General features: G+C 37.8%; 1 protein-coding gene across 1 annotated transcript; it reads right to left on the bottom strand.

The window, feature by feature from the left end:
* Nucleotides 1-842: 842 nt before the first annotated feature.
* Nucleotides 843-17,358, bottom strand: LOC133533269 (NADH dehydrogenase [ubiquinone] flavoprotein 2, mitochondrial-like). Its single transcript, XM_061872227.1, has 7 exons — nt 17,245-17,358; nt 16,987-17,112; nt 15,655-15,845; nt 15,134-15,281; nt 13,285-13,344; nt 11,729-11,805; nt 843-1,002 (listed from the first exon to the last, which is right to left on the bottom strand). The coding sequence occupies exons 1-7, from the start codon at nt 17,278-17,280 to the stop codon at nt 903-905; spliced, it is 738 nt and encodes a 245-aa protein (XP_061728211.1). The 5' UTR covers nt 17,281-17,358; the 3' UTR covers nt 843-902.
* Nucleotides 17,359-21,791: the final 4,433 nt, after the last annotated feature.

The raw sequence follows: 21,791 nt of genomic DNA, 5'->3' as shown, positions 1-21,791 counted from the left end.
ATTCATTGTGTGTTCTTAAATTTGCAGCTCATTATTAATTCACGTTTTGTTGTCCTCTTATATTGACAATAATTGGGTTCTGAGAATAAAATACTAAAGTACGAGGAACAACTTTGTCAGTAGAAAAAAAAGCGCCAAATTCAAATTTTCTTAGGGATGATAACCCTTCGCGCCTACATTTTTGTTTATTTTTCCTCTGACGGAAATTGCTTGACAGATTATAACATTAATTTATTATTGTTATAATTACAGTCAACAGTAATTATAACGAACAACTTTATTGCTAAGAGAATAAGAGCTTGTGCAGAATCACTCAACTACCAACAGAGCACTCAATACTTCTAGAGTCAGGACCAAGCTAAGTTAGCCCAGCCTGTGCAAGTGTTAAGTAAACGTCATGATTTCATAGAAGTTAGACGTTTAAAATAATACTTGCACTGTGTGGGATGTTAAAATCGCTGCCAACTTATCGTGTACTGACAATAATTTGTGGTTCCGACTCTTTTTTCTCATATAAAGTATGGAGTGTAGATTTAAGAGTGAAATCTCTTATGGTAGAACTGTGGCAAGTGTCCAGCTGTCAGCTATAAATAATAGTTCCAAAGCTCTCCAGAGTAGCGCTAGTGTAGCTAAGAACCTAGGCGTTATTGACGGAGTGAAGTGCGTTGTCGATGTTTTTTTTTTCAAGTATTCTAGGTATTGTAGCGCCACCTATTTAAGGTTTTTTTGATGACACTTTTTGTTACATGGGGATTTATTTCCTTATCTCCACCTTCCATAATATAAAGGAACATGTTTTCGACAGTAGCCCTGTGTTACCAGCTCAAAAATAAAACTCCCCATGATTGCTAACATGATCTTTATTTAAATACCTATTAAATAAAATTTACAATATCAACTTGTTACGACTTGAGTGCGGGCTGCACGCCGTAGCCGGGGCCCGTGGGCTCCTCCGTGAGCGACGTCAGGCCTCCGAGGGGCTCGGAAGCGAAGCGGCCGTTTCTGAGGGAAAAAATGACAAATTATACCATTTATTTACAGTCCGAAAGTAAAGGGTAATGTTGCAAACCGAATGGACACTTGAGCGGAGCGAGCAGCGGGGCGTCAAGCGAGGCGTCCATATTAAACAAACGCAAACGTATGTGAGCGGCCTCAGTGCACACGGTACTAAACAGTTGTAAGCTATGCCAACAAAATAAATATTGAGGCTGCCACTGCCAGCAAACAGGCAATACTTAAACCGTATAGTCTGTCAAGCCATTTCCGTCAGTAGAAAAAGCGGCAAATTTAAAAAATGTAGGCGCGAAGTATTGTCATCCCATACAATTTATGAATGTACAGTCTTTTTCTACCAGGGACTGAAAAACCGCAAAAGACCGGTAACCTAAAATAAAGGTATCAATTGAATAGGTATCCAAAGCTAAGGGTACCCGAATAAAATCGCAAAAGACCGATACCTAAGATAAGGGTATCAATTGAATAGGTATCCAAAGCTAACGGTACCCGAATAAAATCGCACAAGACCGATACCTAAACTAAGGGTATCAATTGAAAAGCTATAGAACTGTAACGGTACCCGAATAAAATCGCAAACGACCGATACCTACACAAAGGGTATCAATTGAATAGGTATCCAAAGCTAACGGTACCCGAATAAAATCGCACAAGACCGATACCTAAACTAAGGGTATCAATTGAAAAGCTATACAACTGTAACGGTACCCGAATAAATAAAATGTAATAGGTACATTTTTCAAACGGTACCGCTACAGTTGAAAGGGTACCATACGGTACCGTTTCAAGTAGACTTCTACTTTGGAATCCAAGATGGCGGCTGTGCACTCGTCATAAAAGTCGTCATGGATATCGTTTTGTAAGTTTTAGGGAGTGCAGATTTCGAAAATGATGACCATTTTGGAATCCAAGATGGCGGCCGTGCACTCTGTCATAAAAGTCGTCATGGATATCATTTTATAGGTTTTAGGGAGTGCAGATTTCGAAAATGATGACCATTTTGCAATCCAAGATGGCGGCCGTGCAATCTGTCATAAAAGTCGTCATGGATATCGTTTTATAGGTTTTAGGGAGTGCAGATTTCAAAATTGATGACCATTTTGGAATCCAAGATGGCGGCCGTGCATTCTGTCATAAAAGTCGTCATGGATATCGTTTTATAGGTTTTAGGGAGTGCAGATTTCGAAAATGATGACCATTTTGGAATCCAAGATGGCGGCCGTGCACTCTGTCATAAAAGTCGTCATGGATATCGTTTTGTAGGTTTTAGGGAGTGCAGATTTCGAAATTGATGACCATTTTGGAATCCAAGATGGCGGCCGTGCATTCTGTCATAAAAGTCGTCATGGATATCGTTTTATAGGTTTTAGGGAGTGCAGATTTCGAAAATGATGACCATTTTGGAATCCAAGATGGCGGCCGTGCACTCTGTCATAAAAGTCGTCATGGATATCGTTTTATAAGTTTTAGGGAGTGCAGATTTCGAAAATGATGACCATTTTGGAATCCAAGATGGCGGCCGTGCACTCTGTCATAAAAGTCGTCATGGATATCGTTTTATAAGTTTTAGGGAGTGCAGATTTCGAAAATGATGACCATTTTGGAATCCAAGATGGCGGCCGTGCACTCTGTCATAAAAGTCGTCATGGATATCGTTTTATAAGTTTTAGGGAGTGCAGATTTCGAAAATGATGACCATTTTGGAATCCAAGATGGCGGCCATGCACTCTGTCATAAAAGTCGTCATGGATATCGTTTTATAAGTTTTAGGGAGTGCAGATTTCGAAAATGATGACCATTTTGGAATCCAAGATGGCGGCCGTGCACTCTGTCATAAAAGTCGTCATGGATATCGTTTTATAGGTTTTAGGGAGTGCAAATTTCGAAAATGATGACCATTTTGGAATCCAAGATGGCGGCCGTGCACTCTGTCATAAAAGTCGTCATGGATATCGTTTTATAAGTTTTAGGGAGTGCAGATTTCGAAAATGATGACCATTTTGGAATCCAAGATGGCGGCCATGCACTCTGTCATAAAAGTCGTCATGGATATCGTTTTATAAGTTTTAGGGAGTGCAGATTTCGAAAATGATGACCATTTTGGAATCCAAGATGGCGGCCGTGCACTCTGTCATAAAAGTCGTCATGGATATCGTTTTATAGGTTTTAGGGAGTGCAGATTTCGAAAATGATGACCATTTTGCAATCCAAGATGGCAGCCGTGCAATCTGTCATAAAAGTCGTCATGGATATCGTTTTATAGGTTTTAGGGAGTGCAGAATTCGAAATTGATGACCATTTTGGAATCCAAGATGGCGGCCGTGCATTCTGTCATAAAAGTCGTCATGGATATCGTTTTATAGGTTTTAGGGAGTGCAGATTTCGAAAATGATGACCATTTTGGAATTCAAGATGGCGGCCGTGCACTCTGTCATAAAAGTCGTCATGGATATCGTTTTATAGGTTTTAGGGAGTGCAGATTTCGAAATTGATGACCATTTTGGAATCCAAGATGGCGGCCGTGCATTCTGTCATAAAAGTCGTCATGGATATCGTTTTATAGGTTTTAGGGAGTGCAGATTTCGAAAATGATGACCATTTTGGAATCCAAGATGGCGGCCGTGCACTCTGTCATAAAAGTCGTAATGGATATCGTTTTATAGGTTTTAGGGAGTGCAGATTTCGAAAATGATGACCATTTTGCAATCCAAGATGGCGGCCGTGCACTCTGTCATAAAAGTCGTCATGGAAATCGTTTTATAGGTTTTAGGGAGTGCAGATTTCGAAAATGATGACCATTTTGGAATCCAAGATGGCGGCCGTGCATTCTGTCATAAAAGTCGTCATGGATATCGTTTTATAGGTTTTAGGGAGTGCAGATTTCGAAAATGATGACCATTTTGGAATCCAAGATGGCGGCCGTGCACTGTCATAAAAGTCGTCATGGATATCGTTTTATAGGTTTTAGGGAGTGCAGATTTCGAAAATGATGACCATTTTGAAATCCAAGATGGCGGCCGCACTGTGGGCTGAAAATCGGCCTTCATAGAAATAGAAACCGAAGTATTAATTTTGAATTTTTTTTATTGGAATAGCTTTTGTTGGGTTTTATTATGTCCAAAAATTAATCTTAGCCAATTTGGTTGGAAAAATAATTAATTATATTTTTTTTTTCAAAATCTTTGTATCGCGCGTATCAGAAAAATCGAGTTTTCTCCGAAAATAAAATTTAACCGTAATATCCTGACAGATGATTTTAAAACCAATTATTCTTGATTTTTCCATATAATTAGAATTTTCCTACGGGGTGCACTTTTTTTTTAAATCGATGTAATTTTTAAATTTTTTTTGTATTTTTTTATTGTAATACGGTTATACTTGTTACTTTGACTACAAAAAATTAAGTTGAGTTTTATCGAACCAATAATCTACGCGTAGTGAATTTTTGTTTTAACCAAATGTATGGAGCGTACGAGTAAAACGGTTTTTTTTTTTCAAAAATTAAATGTATACCGTAATATCCTTGCAGATGTACCAACCTTGTACCAATTATTAAGGATATTTTGACATAACGCGAACTTTTCTACCGTATGCACTTATTTAATAAAAAATAAAAAAACTTATTTTTTCATGCTGAAATAACTTTTGCTCATTGTTTTAATTAAGTAGATAAATAATAAACACACAAGAGTTACAAGTAGAAAATTGAAAATAAAACCATTACATCCATCATTCACTACGCGTAAGTTATTGGTTCGATCAAACTCAAATTCATTTTTTGTAGTCAAAATAACGAATATAACCGTATTAAAAAAAATCGATTTAAAACAAAGTGCACCCCGTAGGAAAATTCTAATTATGTGGAAAAATCAAGAATAATTGGTTTTAAAATCATCTGTCAGGATATTACGGTTAAATTTTATTTTCGGAGAAAACTCGATTTTTCTGATACGCGCCATACAAAGATTTTGAAAAAAAAATATAACTAATTATTTTTCCAACCAAATTAGCTAAGATTTGAGCTATATGTTTGAGCCTTTTGGGGTGGAAACCCTTGGCCCGTGGGGACCTGGCGCTCACAACATTTTTAAAGAGCTTTCGAAGCGCCTCGTGTAGGCAACGGGTGACAAGAGGGCTGGCTCTTACCTCGCACAACGCATTGGCATTATTGCTGTCCAGCCTTCTAGGCACCTTGCCACAAGGCACCGAGCTGGAGCCAATTTTTTACTTATAACTTTAGTTGTAGTTTTAGTTTTGAATCTTTTTCCTTTTTATCTTTATGTAGTTTTGTTTAAGATATATTTTAATGTAGTTTTTATTTTTTAGTTTTCAATAATATATTCTTAGACGCTACTTACGATAGATTAATTTTGGGACATAATAAAACCCAACAAAAGCTATTCCAATAAAAAAAGTTCAAATTTAACACTTCGGTTTCTATTTCTATGAAGGCCGATTTTCAGCCCACCGTGCGCCGTTTTGTCACCTAACTAGAGACGGACGGACGGTCATTTTTTGGTAGGTACATGGAGATTGTATTCCTTACGTCCGACTTCCATATTTAAATTGTATCAATTTTATAGTGACATCTGGTGGCGTAGTTTGCATAATCGGAAGTGGACTTTAAGCAAAAGTTAGAGATGTCTCGATTCAATTAATATAAATCGCCTCCATCTTAACTAATGTTAACTACATTTCTAAGTGTCGCCCCATGAGTAAGACTGACACCGACAAGGCCAGAATTGAAACGCGAGTGCAAGACATTCACCCTGGAATTCGTGGATTTAGATAAAGTGAAAAGTAAAAGTAAGTTATGTTATATTCATAAAATAGGTCCTCTGGGATCCTCAGATATCGATTTTCATCTCAATCTGAGCTTAAATGCCGAAATCAAAACTAGCGTGCGTTTTCTAAAAATTTGACCTCAGAATCATAATAAAAGTCCTCTGGGATCCTCAGATATCGTTTTTCATCTTAATCGGACCTAAAATGCCGAATTTTAAAATGGCGTGCGTTTTCTAAAAATTTGACCTCAGATTCACAATAAAGGTCCTCTGGGATCCTCAGATATCGATTTTCATCTTAATCTGAGCTTAAATGCCGAAACTTAAAATGGCGTGCGTTTTCTAAAAATTTGAACTCGGAATCATAATAAAGGTCCTCTGGGATCCTCAGATATCGATTTTCATCTCAATCTGAGCTTAAATGCCGAAATTTAAAATGGCGTGCGTTTTGTAAAAATTTGAGCTCGGAATCATAATAAAGGTCCTCTGGGATCCTCAGATATCGATTTTCATCTCAATCTGAGCTTAAATGCCGAAATCAAAAATGGCGTGCGTTTTCTAAAAATTTGACCTCAGAATCATAATAAAGGTCCTCTGGGATCCTCAGATATCGATTTACATCTGAATCTGAGCTTAAATGCCGAAATCAAAAATGGCGTGCGATTTCTAAAAATTTGACCTCAGAATCATAATAAAGATCCTCTGGGATCCTCGGATATCGTTTTTCATCTCAATCTGAGCTTTAATGCCGAAATTTGAAATGGCGTGCGTTTTCTAAAAATTTGACCTCAGAATCATAATAAAGGTCCTCCGGGATCCTCAGATATCGTTTTTCATCTCAATCTGAGCTTAAATGCCGAAATCAAAACTGGCGTGCGTTTTCTAAAAATTTGACCTCAGAATCATAATAAAGGTCCTCTGGGATCCTCAGATATCGATTTTCATCTCAATCTGAGCTTAAATGCCGAAATTTAAAATGGCGTGCGTTTTCTAAAAATTTGACCTCGCAATCATAATAAAGGTCCTCTGGGATCCTCAGATATCGATTTTCATCTCAATCTGAGCTTAAATGCCGAAATTTAAAATGGCGTGCGTTTTCTAAAAATTTGACCTCGGAATCATAATAAAGGTCCTCTGGGATCCTCAGATATCGATTTTCATCTCAATCTGAGCTTAAATGCCGAAAACAAAAATGGCGTGCGTTTTCTAAAAATTTGACCTCAGAATCATAATAAAGGTCCTCTGGGATCCTCAGATATCGATTTTCATCTCAATCTGAACTTAAATGCCGAAATCAAAAATGGCGTGCGTTTTCTAAAAATTTGACCTCAGAATCATAATAAAGGTCCTCTGGGATCCTCAGATATCGATTTTCATCTCAATCTGAGCTTAAATGCCGAAATTTAAAATGGCGTGCGTTTTCTAAAAATTTGACCTCGGAATCATTATAAAGGTCCTCTGGGATCCTCAGATATCGATTTTCATCTCAATCTTAGCTTAAATGCCGAAATTTAAAATGACGTGCGTTTTCTAAAAATTTGACCTCGGAATCATTATAAAGGTCCTCTGGGATCCTCAGATATCGATTTTTATCTCAATCTGAGCTTAAATGCCGAAATTTAAAATGGCGTGCGTTTTCTAAAAATTTGACCTCGGAATCATAATAAAGGTCCTCTGGGATCCTCAGATATCGATTTTCATCTCAATCTGAGCTTAAATGCCGAAATCTAAAATGGCGTGCGTTTTCTAAAAATTTGACCTCGGAATCATAATAAAGGTCCTCTGGGATCCTCAGATATCGATTTTCATCTCAATCTGAGCTTAAATGCCGAAAACAAAAATGGCGTGCGTTTTCTAAAAATTTGACCTCAGAATCATAATAAAGGTCCTCTGGGATCCTCAGATATCGATTTTCATCTCAATCTGAGCTTAAATGCCGAAATCAAAACTGGCGTGCGTTTTCTAAAAATTTGACCTCAGAATCATTATAGAGGTCCTCTGGGATCCTCAGATATCGATTTTCATCTCAATCTGAGCTTAAATGCCGAAATCAAAAATGGCGTGCGTTTTCTAAAAATTTGACCTCGGAATCATAATAAAGGTCCTCTGGGATCCTCAGATATCGATTTTCATCTCAATCTGAGCTTAAATGCCGAAATCAAAACTGGCGTGCGTTTTCTAAAAATTTGACCTCAGAATCATAATAAAGGTCCTCTGGGATCCTCAGATATCGATTTTCATCTCAATCTGAGCTTAAATGCCGAAATTTAAAATGGCGTGCGTTTTCTAAAAATTTGACCTCGGAATCATTATAAAGGTCCTCTGGGATCCTCAGATATCGATTTTCATCTCAATCTGAGCTTAAATGCCGAAAACAAAAATGGCGTGCGTTTTCTTAAAATTTGACCTCGGAATCATAATAAAGGTCCTCTGGGATCCTCAGATATCGATTTTCATCTCAATCTGAGCTTAAATGCCGAAATTTAAAATGGCGTGCGTTTTCTAAGAATTTGACCTCGGAATCATAATAAAGGTCCTCTGGGATCCTCAGATATCGATTTTCATCTCAATCTGAGCTTAAATGCCGAAAACAAAAATGGCGTGCGTTTTCTAAAAATTTGACCTCAGAATCATAATAAAGGTCCTCTGGGATCCTCAGATATCGATTTTCATCTCAATCTGAGCTTAAATGCCGAAATTTAAAATGGCGTGCGTTTTCTAAAAATTTGACCTCGGAATCATTATAAAGGTCCTCTGGGATCCTCAGATATCGATTTTCATCTCAATCTGAGCTTAAATGCCGAAAACAAAAATGGCGTGCGTTTTCTTAAAATTTGACCTCGGAATCATAATAAAGGTCCTCTGGGATCCTCAGATATCGATTTTCATCTCAATCTGAGCTTAAATGCCGAAATTTAAAATGGCGTGCGTTTTCTAAGAATTTGACCTCGGAATCATAATAAAGGTCCTCTGGGATCCTCAGATATCGATTTTCATCTCAATCTGAGCTTAAATGCCGAAAACAAAAATGGCGTGCGTTTTCTAAAAATTTGACCTCAGAATCATAATAAAGGTCCTCTGGGATCCTCAGATATCGATTTTCATCTCAATCTGAGCTTAAATGCCAAAATTTAAAATGTCGTGCGTTTTCTAAAAATTTGACCTCGGAATCATAATAAAGGTCTTCTGGGATCCTCAGATATCGATTTTCATCTCAATCTGAGCTTAAATGCCGAAAACAAAAATGGCGTGCATTTTCTAAAAATTTGACCTCAGAATCATAATAAAGGTCCTCTGGGATCCTCAGATATCGATTTTCATCTCAATCTGAACTTAAATGCCGAAATCAAAAATGGCGTGCGTTTTCTAAAAATTTGACCTCGGAATCATAATAAAGGTCCTCTGGGATCCTCAGATATCGATTTTCATCTCAATCTGAGCTTAAATGCCGAAAACAAAAATGGCGTGCGTTTTCTAAAAATTTGACCTCAGAATCATAATAAAGGTCCTCTGGAATCCTCAGATATCGATTTTCATCTCAATCTGAGCTTAAATGCCGAAAACAAAAATGGCGTGCGTTTTGTAAAAATTTGACCTCAGAATCATAATAAAGGTCCTCTGGGATCCTCAGATATCGATTTTCATCTCAATCTGAGCTTAAATGCCGAAAACAAAAATGGCGTGCGTTTTCTAAAAATTTGACCTCAGAATCATAATAAAGGTCCTCTGGAATCCTCAGATATCGATTTTCATCTCAATCTGAGCTTAAATGCCGAAAACAAAAATGGCGTGCGTTTTCTAAAAATTTGACCTCAGAATCATAATAAAGGTCCTCTGGGATCCTCAGATATCGATTTTCATCTCAATCTGAGCTTAAATGCCGAAATCAAAAATGGCGTGCGTTTTCTAAAAATTTGACCTCGGAATCATAATAAAGGTCCTCTGGGATCCTCAGATATCGATTTTCATCTCAATCTGAGCTTAAAAGCCGAAATTTAAAATGGCGTGCGTTTTCTAAAAATTTGACCTCAGAATCATAATAAAGGTCCTCTGGGATCCTCAGATATCGATTTTCATCTCAATCTGAGCTTAAATGCCGAAATCAAAAATTGCGTGCGTTTTCTAAAAATTTGACCTCGGAATCATAATAAAGGTCCTCTGGGATCCTCAGATATCGATTTTCATCTCAATCTGAGCTTAAATGCCGAAATCAAAAATGGCGTGCGTTTTCTAAAAATTTGACCTCAGAATCATAATAAAGGTCCTCTGGGATCCTCAGATATCGATTTACATCTGAATCTGAGCTTAAATGCCCAAATCCAAGATGGCGGACGATCATTCAAATTGAGTGACCGGTTTGTATTGGGGTATCCGATCGCGTGGCAAGATACTTTTACTTAAGGGTAACGTTTGGACGGAAGCTTGTTTGGATACCCAAAGTATTGATATCGCTTCCGGAATGCTATTTTAACGGTCGGGTACCCTTTCAAAATTGTTTTAAAGTCTAAGGGTACCGTTTGAACGGAAGCTTGTTTGGATACCTAAAGTATTGATACCGCTTCCGTAATGCTATTTCAACGGTCGGGTACCGTTTCAAAATGGTTTTAAAGGTACTTTTATTTAACGGTACCGTTTGGTCGGAAGCTTATTTGGATACCCAAAGCGTTGATATCGGTACCGAAATGCTAGTTTAACGGTCGGGTACCCTTTAAAAAGACCGGTCAAAACCGTTTTTAAGGGTACCTTTTCAGTCCCTGTTTTCTACTGACCAAGTTGTTTGACAGACACATAGGCGAATGGAATAAATGATGAATGAATGGAAATACAAAAAGAGATATTACTATGGAGTGTGGAATTAAGAGGAGTTGCATCTCTTATAGTAGAACTGTTGCAAAAGTGTCCAGCTGTCAGCTATAAATAATAGTTCCAAATCTCTCCAGAGTAGCGCTAGAGTAGCTAAGAACCTAGGCGTTATTGACGGAGTGAAGTGCGCTGTCTATGATTTATTTTTTTTGTTCAAGTACTCTAGGTATTGTAGCGCCACCTATTTAAAGTTTTTTGATGACACTTTTTGGTACATGGAGATTTCGTTCCTTATCTCCACCTACCGTAGATATTACGAAGTTAGTTTTTGGTATGTTGTCAGGAATGTTAAAACGTGTTTTTAATTGCGTATATAACGTATATTCCGTCCCTCACGGGCGCACGCGTATGTCATGGTTACCTATCATAATGTCGAAATTCGTTACTCCGAATATTATTAGCCCGAAAACGTTTCCCTTTTTTCCACTTCGCGTAATTATTGTTTGCCCGAAATTACTCATGCGATTCGATGTTTTGACACAGCGGAAAAGTAATATTTCGGAAGTAAAACTTTACGCCAAATAAATTAGTTGGCAAATGAAACTTCGGGATTTCAATAAGTGGCGATTCGAATCATAAGCGAAATGAAATTGCGACGAAATAAAAATAGGGGACATAATAATATGGGAAACGTAATTTCGGCCAAACAATAATTACGCGAAGTGGAAAAAAGGGAAACTTTTTCGGGCTAATAATATTCGGAGTAACGAATTTCGACATTATGATAGGTAACCAAACTATACTATATCTATGATCTACATATTTATGAGCAAATTAAAAACCACATAAAAACCCTTATTTTAAAAGGATTATCCAACATAATTGAAAATAAAATACTCAGGAATATGCGCGGTTTTACCTGTTGTCGGGGTATTGGCAATTTTGATGATAGTCATCCTTAATTCTGTCAAATTGACGCCTATCAGAAATAATATGAAATTTACTGATATTACCCATATTACAAATTTCGCCTACCGTGAATACAGTGATGATATCTTTATGATAAGTTATACATTATTGAGCAGAGCTTTTGCTATTTTAGTTACTTATGGAAAGTGTAATATTACCTTGGTCCTGGCAGAGGTTTCTCGTCCTTTTTCAGCTTTTGGATAATTTCTTTGGTGTCCTCTACGGTAAGATCTTCCTGTAAAGCAATATTATAACATTAGGTGGATTGGATTCAACACACTTTCGGGTTAGGTATAGAATCGTGATTGTAGCGGAAGGCAAAATAAAAAATTATGATATAAAAGGAAATTATCACGCAAATTAAGCCTTAGGGCTTCCATCCCTTCGCTTTACCAAATGTGTCTTAGTATAAGGCTTGAGTGGACGCTCGAAGCGGAGCGTTCGGCGGGGCGTGCAGCGTGGCGTCGGACTCACGAGTGATGTGAGCAGCGTGCAGTGCGGCCGCTCCTATACGTTTGCATTTGTTTAATATGTACGCCGCACGCCCCGCCCCGCTGCACGCCCAACTCCAGCGTCCACTCAGGCCTTACACTTAGGAGCACGTTTAGCGACATCTACCGTAAGAGTACTACGATGGTAAATTTGTTTACTCATATTTTAAGTAACTCTGATACAGGTGATATTCTGTTACTCTGGTTAATGATTTCGACTGTGTTTTAAATAATTAATTGGCTACTTGACAGTTTTTTGTAAATAATGTCAAATGATCTTGATTTTCCTGAGGATCAAATGTCTATATAGGACTCATGGCATTTAAGCAACACAAAGGTCAGAAATGAGAGTTAAAGACTGACGCTCGCAGTCGACACCTCGATTGAAACACCTCTAACAAAATGATAATGTAATGTGACGTCACATTACATAAGTCTGTCTAAATGTAAGGAATCTAATGGTACCATTTTCTTTTCTATTTTTAAAAGACAATTTTTTTTTAATTCCACTTTATTATAATGGATGGCTCATTTTCTATCCATTTACCTAACTAAATTTTGTTATAATATTCAACATGTGTCAAGTACTCAATTTAATAGATTGAGAGTAATAAACATCCATTTTAAAATAAAAATATCTGTATATTTTTAATTGTTTTCATTGTACAATAAAATACTTAAAATATGATGTTTTTATCAAATTATAAACTTTTTTTTCATTAATAAATATTACGAATGAAGACTCATACGGTGTTTTGAAGACGATGCGGTGATACTTATTTCGGGGGTCTATTATAAACCGTCAATATACCGTTGAATTAAGTTTGACCTTTTTTGTCTCTTTTGTATTTGCAAATGACGTGAACGAGAGAGACAGAATATAATCCAAATATTTCGAACTTGTATTAGGCCCGGCACGTAGAAATGACATAACACGAATATAACATTGAAATACTGTCATTTCAGAAAAATATTCCAATTATTGTAAATACCGGTTACGTACCCTGCTCAGTACCCCTAGTGTAAATTTAATCGACATCATAACGTGACGAACGCGTTTGCGTTAAGTCTCATTTTGTATAGGATTTTGAGTTTCCAAAACGTCCCGCTTGGCGCGCTCTTTCTAAATCACATACAAAATGAGACTAAACGCAAACGCGTACGTCACGTTTCGAAATCGAATTTATTTACACTAGGGGTACTGATAGTAAATATATACTTACATAATAATCGTCGTTTATTTGAACCATAGGAGCGTTCACGCAAGCTCCCAGGCACTCCACCTGCAAAAAAAAAAGTAGTAAGCGTCATTGACATATATCTAAGGACGGGCCTTACGGGCACTAAGAATGATACTATCAGTGGTGTCACTCATGAATTCGAGCCAATCGTGCAGTCTTACGCAACTAGTTGTGACCAATTGCGCGCTTGATGCGAACTCATCAACAAAACGCGTTGTGGCGTTAGCATTCCTTAGATATCAGTCAAGCTTAGAGATTCTTATTTACTGACTTATCATGATTCGTGACTACTATTCTATTTCTTCTCTACTCTATTTGATAAATAAATATTAGGAAATATCTTACACAGACCGACGTAGCCCCAAACTAAGCAAAGCTTGTACTTTGGGTACTAAACGTCGATATACACATCAGTGGCGTAGCGTGCCTTGGCGGGGCCCCGTATAAAAATTTGTTTGGGGGCCCTTAGGAAGGGTAAAGATTTCTCACAAAACCGCACGTTGGGGGCCCCCGTGGCCCGGGGGCCCCGTATAATCGATACGGCAGATACGGCGGTAGCTACGCCCCTGATACACATACTTATATAGTTAAGAGGCTGTCAATACCTAAAGCGCGCACACTGTCTATTTGTATCGGAGTAAATGAGATAGCACTGTCGCATGTTACTGGGCCTGGGCAAGGGAATAATAAGAAAAATATTTAAATTAAAAAAAAGTGGATTATTAGTGTAATATTTTACTCAATAGCGGTTTAGATATAAATGTTTTGAAATTGTGATTTTAATTGCAGACCCATAAGTCAAAACAATATAGAAAACCGTTTAATTGTGATTTTAAGAACAATATTTGCAATTATTTTCTATCGAGCCAATTTCGTTCAATCATGTATCGAGTACAACCAGTCTTTGAAATATAATTAATATGAACATATATTTTTCTTACTTGACTAAAACAAAGTCTTTCTTAGAAAACTGTTTAAGTAACATCAATTTCAAGGACATTGGGTGTTGACAGCCTCTTAAATACATACTTATATATGTCCACATATACATCCATGACTCAGGACCAAATATCTGTGAGTTCATCACACAAATATATGCCCTTTAGTTAAGCGATCTTACTTCACTGTGAACTTGCTGCAGGGACGTTGCGTCCGATCTCTTCTTTCAGAGGCTTCATCATGGCGTCTCAGCCCTCAGCCAGCAGGGCGTGGTCGTGCAGATTTGCGTGTGGTATTCTTAGTTGAGCGATCTTACCTCGGACAGTGTGAACTTGCCGCAGGGACTGTTGCCTCTAACCTCGCATCTGGTCTTTTCTTTAAGAGCCTTCATGATTACATCTCAGCCCCGCAGCCACTAGGGTGTGGTTGTGCAGATTTGCATGTGGTATTCTTAGTTAAGCTATCTTACCTCAGACAGTATGATCTTACCTCAGTGTTAACAATCCGCAGGTACCTACTGTTGCCTCTGATCTCTTCTTTAAGAGGCTTCATCATGGCATCTGAGCCTGATTTGCATGTGGTATTCTTAGTTGAGCGATCTTACCTCAGACAGTGTGAACTTGCCGCAGGGACTGTTGCCTCTAACCTCGCATCTGGTCTTTTCTTTAAGAGCCTTCATGATTACATCTCAGCCCCGCAGCCACTAGGGTGTGGTTGTGCAGATTTGCATGTGGTATTCTTAGTTAAGCTATCTTACCTCAGACAGTATGATCTTACCTCAGTGTTAACAATCCGCAGGTACCTACTGTTGCCTCTGATCTCTTCTTTAAGAGGCTTCATCATGGCATCTGAGCCTGATTTGCATGTGGTATTCTTAATTGAGCGATCTTACCTCAGACAGTGTGAACTTGCCGCAGGGACTGTTGCCTCCAACCTCACATCCAGTTTCTTCTTTAAGAGCCTTCATGATGGCATCGGAGCCTCGCAGCCAACAGGGCGTGGTCGTGCAGATTTGCACGTGGTATTTGCCTACTGGTTTTCTGAAATGTAAAATGGAAAAAAAATTAAAGAAAAATGTACCTACACCTCCGGCAGGACTCGAATGTGTGACCATTGGAAAAATAAAGTGAGATCAGCTTTACAGACCTAGGGCCCCTACGCATTTGGTATGGCTTGGCATGAAATTTAGGGCCCCCTTCTCCATGTAATTGGTAGGTTGACTCCCAGCCCAGTGTGCCAATGCCCATCTTCTTTGTCTTTTTCTATCTGGACCTTTCCAGGCAGATGCTTGTAAAATCCACCTCTCGACCTGGATTCTAGCAACATGGCCAGCTCATCTCCAGTTATGTTTCTGGGTCTGGCTTAGTGCATCTATAATCTTGGTCTTATTTCTACAGAAATATTATTACTCACCTAATAAACATGGTGTAGAAAGTAGCAACCTCATAAACCCTCATCCTTGGCAGGTTCAGAACCTCGGCTACCTTGTGCATGGCGGAGATGGGCAGCCAGCCTCCACTCTGCCGCTGTGCCAGGTCCAGGAGTGGCATCATGGCTGCCCGCTTGTGGCCTTCCGGGTAGATTGCCAGGATAGCTTCCATGCGCTGAAGGTAAGAAAAGCATTGCTAGTTTTATAATAATTAGAAAGGAGTACATGGTACAATATAGACTTAACATAATAGGGTCACTTGACAATTACTGGCCACTCTTTAATAACTGGCCACCTTATACTAAAAGTGAATTCTATTCACCTATAAACAGAATTCATTTTTGAGAATGAATGCCAGTTATTAAAGAGAGGCCAATAATTGACAATTTATCCTACCAAGTACACAAACTTTAATTTTTGTGTACAGTAATTTTTTAACAAGCAGATATGTCTGTGAGCGATACTCCAAATTGTATATTAAAGGAAAAAATTGAAAAAGTTACGCTTCCGGCGGCAGTTAAAAGATGATGATGTAGATGTAGCTTTACGCCACCCCAAAGGTGTGTATACATAAAGGAAGGAATGGAAACATTTGTGAGGATCTGGTAGGCTTCCGTAGCGCAATTGGTTAAGAGCAATGCACGGATTGCGGAGGTTGGGGGTTCAAGTCCTGCCAGAAGCGTAACTTTTCCATTTTTTCCTTTAATATAAAATTTAAAGTGTACAACTGTTTTATAATCACAAGTCATACCTATCATGAATTCTATAGTAATTTAAATTGTATTCTTTATTTATTATAGCCTTTTTGTTGTGACACCAAAATGTTGTTTATTTGCTTTACTTCACTGATTTGTTGTTAAATGTTTTGGGTGCCCGCTTACCAATTGGCATAGGCCTTCTCCAGTCTTCTCCATTTGTTCCTGTCCCTGGCAACCCTGCTCCATTCTTTATTTATTTAATGCATGTTAATTATAAGATGTAAAGTTTTGAAAATATGGGTCCCGTCGAGTTTCTTGCCTGTACCGTATTGGGATACCCACCATACCTAATTTAGGAGGGATTTAAATATTCGCGGGTCAGAGGTGTGAATTTAGGGTTTAGCTTACATTGGACATTTCATACAGTAAATATTGTCTACCAAATTAGCTTGAACCCTAAATGGCTCTACTATTAATGTCCGTGATTGTACAAATACAGACTGTAATAAAACAGACATAAAGAAGTGGTTCTAGAAGAAACAAAAGCATTTCGTCTGTCACTAAATCTAAGAACACACAAACAAAAAGTTTTAATGAAAACAATTGAAGGTTACCTACCTTTTTATTTTCCGGCGTAAATTCGAAGGGAATACTCGGATTGTCTTCGGGAGTGTCGCGATGGACGAACAGGTTGTCGCTCTGCAGGGTCGAACTTGTCTGCAGAGCCCTGGATGAGGCACGCCACTGCAAAATACATTTTTATCTGAACCATCGCGATGATGACCCAAGAAAGCAAGTGTCATACCGACATTATATAATTGATTATTTATCACAAGAACAACTTTTGCATATCAAAGATTTATGGAAATAACGTACTATTCCCTGAACTCCAGTTCTGAGGCTGGACAGCATGTTTGTTTTTGCTGGTTTACGTAATTTTGAAGTGCAGAGTTGCGAAGCACTGTTCGCGATAGGCTTGAGTCGGTCAGGACCGAAGAACTAAAAGGAATGAAATCCCACCACAGACCGAAAAGAACTAGTTCATCTTAAGCGCTCTTAATCGGTCTCGGTCCTTTAGTTCACTAGTCGGTATGTCAGCGGGCCTACCGCGAACCACGTTCGACGGGTTGCCTCCCTGTCACACTTACGTACGAATCTACAAGTGCGACAGAGAGGCAACACGTCGAACGTGGTTCGCCCTCAGTACCAAGTAACAAATCGGTCGGGAGCGAATGATCGGAATGAGTCAAGGTCAAGAAATTCGCTCTCTCACGCTCTCGCTCTGTTTATTTGCGAGCGAGAGCAAGATATAACCTAGTCATACTCATTCAGATCTCGAGATTTGCTCCTGAACTAAAGGAACTAAAGGACCTAAAAGAGCGAACTAGTTCGTTTGACCGATTGACCGAGATCGGAGCGCTCTTTTTAAAGACCGAGCGGGCACAACTCTAGTTCGCAAACAACTCGTTTTGACGATAGCTTCACGCGAAATACTTTGCAGTAGTTTGACAAGTACGTTCGAAAACATTTTTCAGATAGAAAGTAAAATATTATGTTATTTTAATTTTATATGGTTATGAAAAACCACTACTTGCCCACTATTTTTAGTTTAGTTAGATTTGTATGGAACACGATTTATATGTTCAAATGAATATTAAAAGACTGGTATAAAATGTATGGCTACAAATATGTAAACGCAAGTAGGTTTCCGAATGATCTGCCTTTCACTTGCGGCTATTTTCCGAGCTAAACTGCATTCCACTTGCTTTTCATAAACACAAAGTGGAACGCAGTTTTAGCTGTGTTTTTCTTCTCAAAATAATTACTTTCCGCAAAAATACGTACACGAACTGTCATTGTCTGAACAATTATGGTATTATGTTTCACCGTTAGATGTCGCTAATTATCACTTTTCAGTTTCATAAATTAGCCCACTTTTAAGTTCAATTATTAATGTTATTGGATTTTATTATATTTAGCGTAGCTGTAAAATATACTAATAAAACTAGGCGATATATAATAGTTTTTTTTAACATATATTAATATTTTTCTATGGGACAATAACCTTTCGCGCCTACATTTTTTTTTTTTTCCGCTTTTTTTACTGACGGAAATGGCTTGATAGACTATATGAAAAAATGTAAGTAGTAGAAACACTATATATTATCAAATATTATTATTTGATAATTTTTTTTACATGATATAATGTTCAAGTTAGCTGTCAAACAGGCCAACAAAGGTCTGACCTTTATCTTTTTATGGCCTGGGCAATGTTGAGCATGCGACCTACAGACGTTCTTGGAATCTTCTACCTAGGGATTTAACTGCCGATTTATTGGTAAAACTAATTCCTAAAATAATTTTAAATGCATATTTACAATGGACAAAATTAATCCTATAAAGTTTTTTTTTATGATATGGAAGGCAAACCTGCAACACCAGAGAGGTTACAAATGGTAACGCATTTTCGCTGGCTCTCATTTTAAAACGGCATAGGTACTTAAAAAATATGAAACTTTTCATATTTAAGTAACATTTTTAAATAAACGTCTGACTTGTTTTTGTTGCTAAAATAGAGCGTGTATAATTATTGTGTAAACGTGTACACACTCTACCTTTTTTTGTTACAAATTTCCAGCACGGAAACTACATTGACACACACACAACTTGTCACCAGAAATAGGCGCGAAATTCTTATTTTCTATAGCAGCTCAACTCTTCTCGTCTAAATTTTTTAAATTTGCCGCCTATTTCTACTGGCAAGGTCGCTATGATAGAGTGTAGTAGGTACCAGGGGACCTACCGCGAAAACCGAAATACGCAAATTGCGGGGATCTTTCTCTTTTACTCTCACTAAGACGTAATTAAACGGAAACATGGTCTCCCTAAATCTACTTGCCGCCGTTCCGTGGAGCAAGAGTTGGGTGTATTGGGGATGGGGTGGGAGGAGGTTACCCAAGCTGCCCAGGACCGGAGTCATTGGAAGAAAATGGTTCGAGCCCTACATCCCAGCAAGGGGTAACAGGATGAAAAGAAGAGAAGACGTAATTAGGATAATTACGTAAGAAGAATTAGAGTAACAGAGAAAGATGCCCGCAATTGACGAACTTTGATTTTCGCGGTTATAACCCAGGGGCCCATTACACGAACAATAATAGGCTAATATTATTAGTGTGTTGTCATGAACACCCATACTACTTGCCAGGGGCCCATTTCTCGACCGTTTTTAGACTAATATTATTAGTCCACGAACTGTCAAGTTGTATGGGCTACCATGGTAACACACTAATAATAATAAATAAATATTATAAGACATTATGACACAAATTGACTAAGTTCCACAGTAAGCTCAATAAGGCTTGTGTTGAGGGTACTTGGACAATATAATATATAAATAATAAATAAATATTATAGGATATTATTACACAAATTGACTAAGTCCCACAGTAAGCTCAATAAGGCTTGTGTTGAGGGTACTTCGACAACGATATATATAATATATAAATACTTAAATACATAGAAAACACCCATGACTCAGGAACAAATATCCATGCTCATCACACGAATACATGCCCTTACCAGTATTTGAACCCGGAACCATCAGCTTCGTAGGCAGAGTCACTACCCACTAGGCCAAACCGATCGTCAAAAATATATAATAAATAATATTAGACTAATAGCGTTCGAGAAATCAGTTCGTGGACTAATAATATTAGTCTAATACCGTTCTAGAAATGGACCCCGGACATAGATTATAATATATGTTACTTAATGTTCATGCCAAGTTTCATGTCGTTTTAAATTGAGAGTGAAATTTCGACAGCATGGTGGAGGCTGTGTTGTTTGTGACTCCTAATTCTAATAATAATCCGGTTCGCAGGACCATATCATATACTTATATATATTTTTGGTCGATATATATTTAGTTCAGAATTTCCATATTTCACGTTAATGCGTTTTCATAAGGTATGTTACGCCGGACGAGCAATAAATTAACTTCTTAATAATTATAAGTTTTTAGACAAAAAAATCTAGCCTAGCTAGCCTAGGCCTTATTTTCTTTCAACAGGCAACTAATACTCATCGAGAGAATTCTAACAAGCCCAAACAATAGGTAGGTTGAGTTTTTTAATCACAGAGTTCCTATGGCCATCTCCTGTCTCCACCTTTTACATAATATATATATGACATGTTTGAATATTATTCACATCCGTCATCTGTATTTCCATGAAGTCTCCTTCTACAAACTTTTATTTAACTTGCAGTGTATAAATGTTTGTACCAGGGATGTAACGGATGTGGTGAATAACAATATTTACCTATTGGAATAACTAGGTAATAGTCAGCCAAAATATAACTATTACCCTTTGTAAATAAAGTAGATCTTACACTACCCCCCGGCCAGAAGTCGTGAGCGAGATATAACTTTATCTACACACTGCTTCATCACGCCATAGGCACATTTGGCTCTAGTTAAAGTAACCAGCCTCAAATTATAGGCTTTCCACACGTAATTGTTTTTTATTGCTTTCTGTGGAGCCCGCGGCACGATTCGACGCTTCTTTATAATATATTTGATTGAAAACAAAGATAGACTAAAAATATGCCCAAAAAGAATTTCAAAATTAAATACTTATCTGTCTGTCTCGTTTTTGACCGACTTCAGAAATTCGACTGTTTTTTTAGTTACCTCAGAACTCCGTAATTTTTGAACCGATTTGGATGGATATATAAGCAAAGTGTAAAATAAATTAGGAAGAATATACTTCTCTGTATCTTTAGGTATTTAAATAAAAGTAAACAAAATATACCCTCAAATGGCTAAGCCAGTTAAGGGTAGATGAAAACATTACATGATCAAATAATGTAGGTTAATGTCAGGTCGTTCAGTGACACATCCAGGCGGTTTTGTATTTGGTTGGTTAAGCAATAAATGTTATAACTACTTGAAAATGTACAAATACTTTGATTACTTTTATTTAAATACCTAAATGCTAAAGATATAAGTATAGTTCTAAGTTGTCATTTGTTCGGATGATGGGGTCCATGAGGGATCGAAGGAACTTTACAAGTCTTATAGGCACACATAACGATTTTTGTATTTTTATCATGTACAGTAGGACATGTTGACAGTAGACTTTCAAACCTTCGAGAAAAGAACGTAATTCCAATCTTAAATGTCGACAAAGCACTTGCAACCCTTCTGAGTGTCTATGGGAGTCGGTAATTGATTACCATCAGGTGATTCGTCTTTTTTTTTATATACTACGTCGGTGGTAAAGAAGAATACGGCCCGCCTGAAGGTTAGCAGTCTCCGTAGTCTATGTACGCCTGCAACTCTAGAGGAGTTACATGCAACCCTAACCCCTAAAACTAAATTTTAAGCGAAATAATTCTTAAATACGGTGACATATCAAACATTC

This window comes from Cydia pomonella, unplaced genomic scaffold, assembly GCF_033807575.1.
Source record: "Cydia pomonella isolate Wapato2018A unplaced genomic scaffold, ilCydPomo1 PGA_scaffold_146, whole genome shotgun sequence".
Lineage (NCBI taxonomy): Eukaryota > Metazoa > Arthropoda > Insecta > Lepidoptera > Tortricidae > Cydia > Cydia pomonella.
The sequence above is the reverse complement of the archived record's forward strand: the minus strand, read 5'-3'. Positions and strand labels throughout refer to the sequence as shown.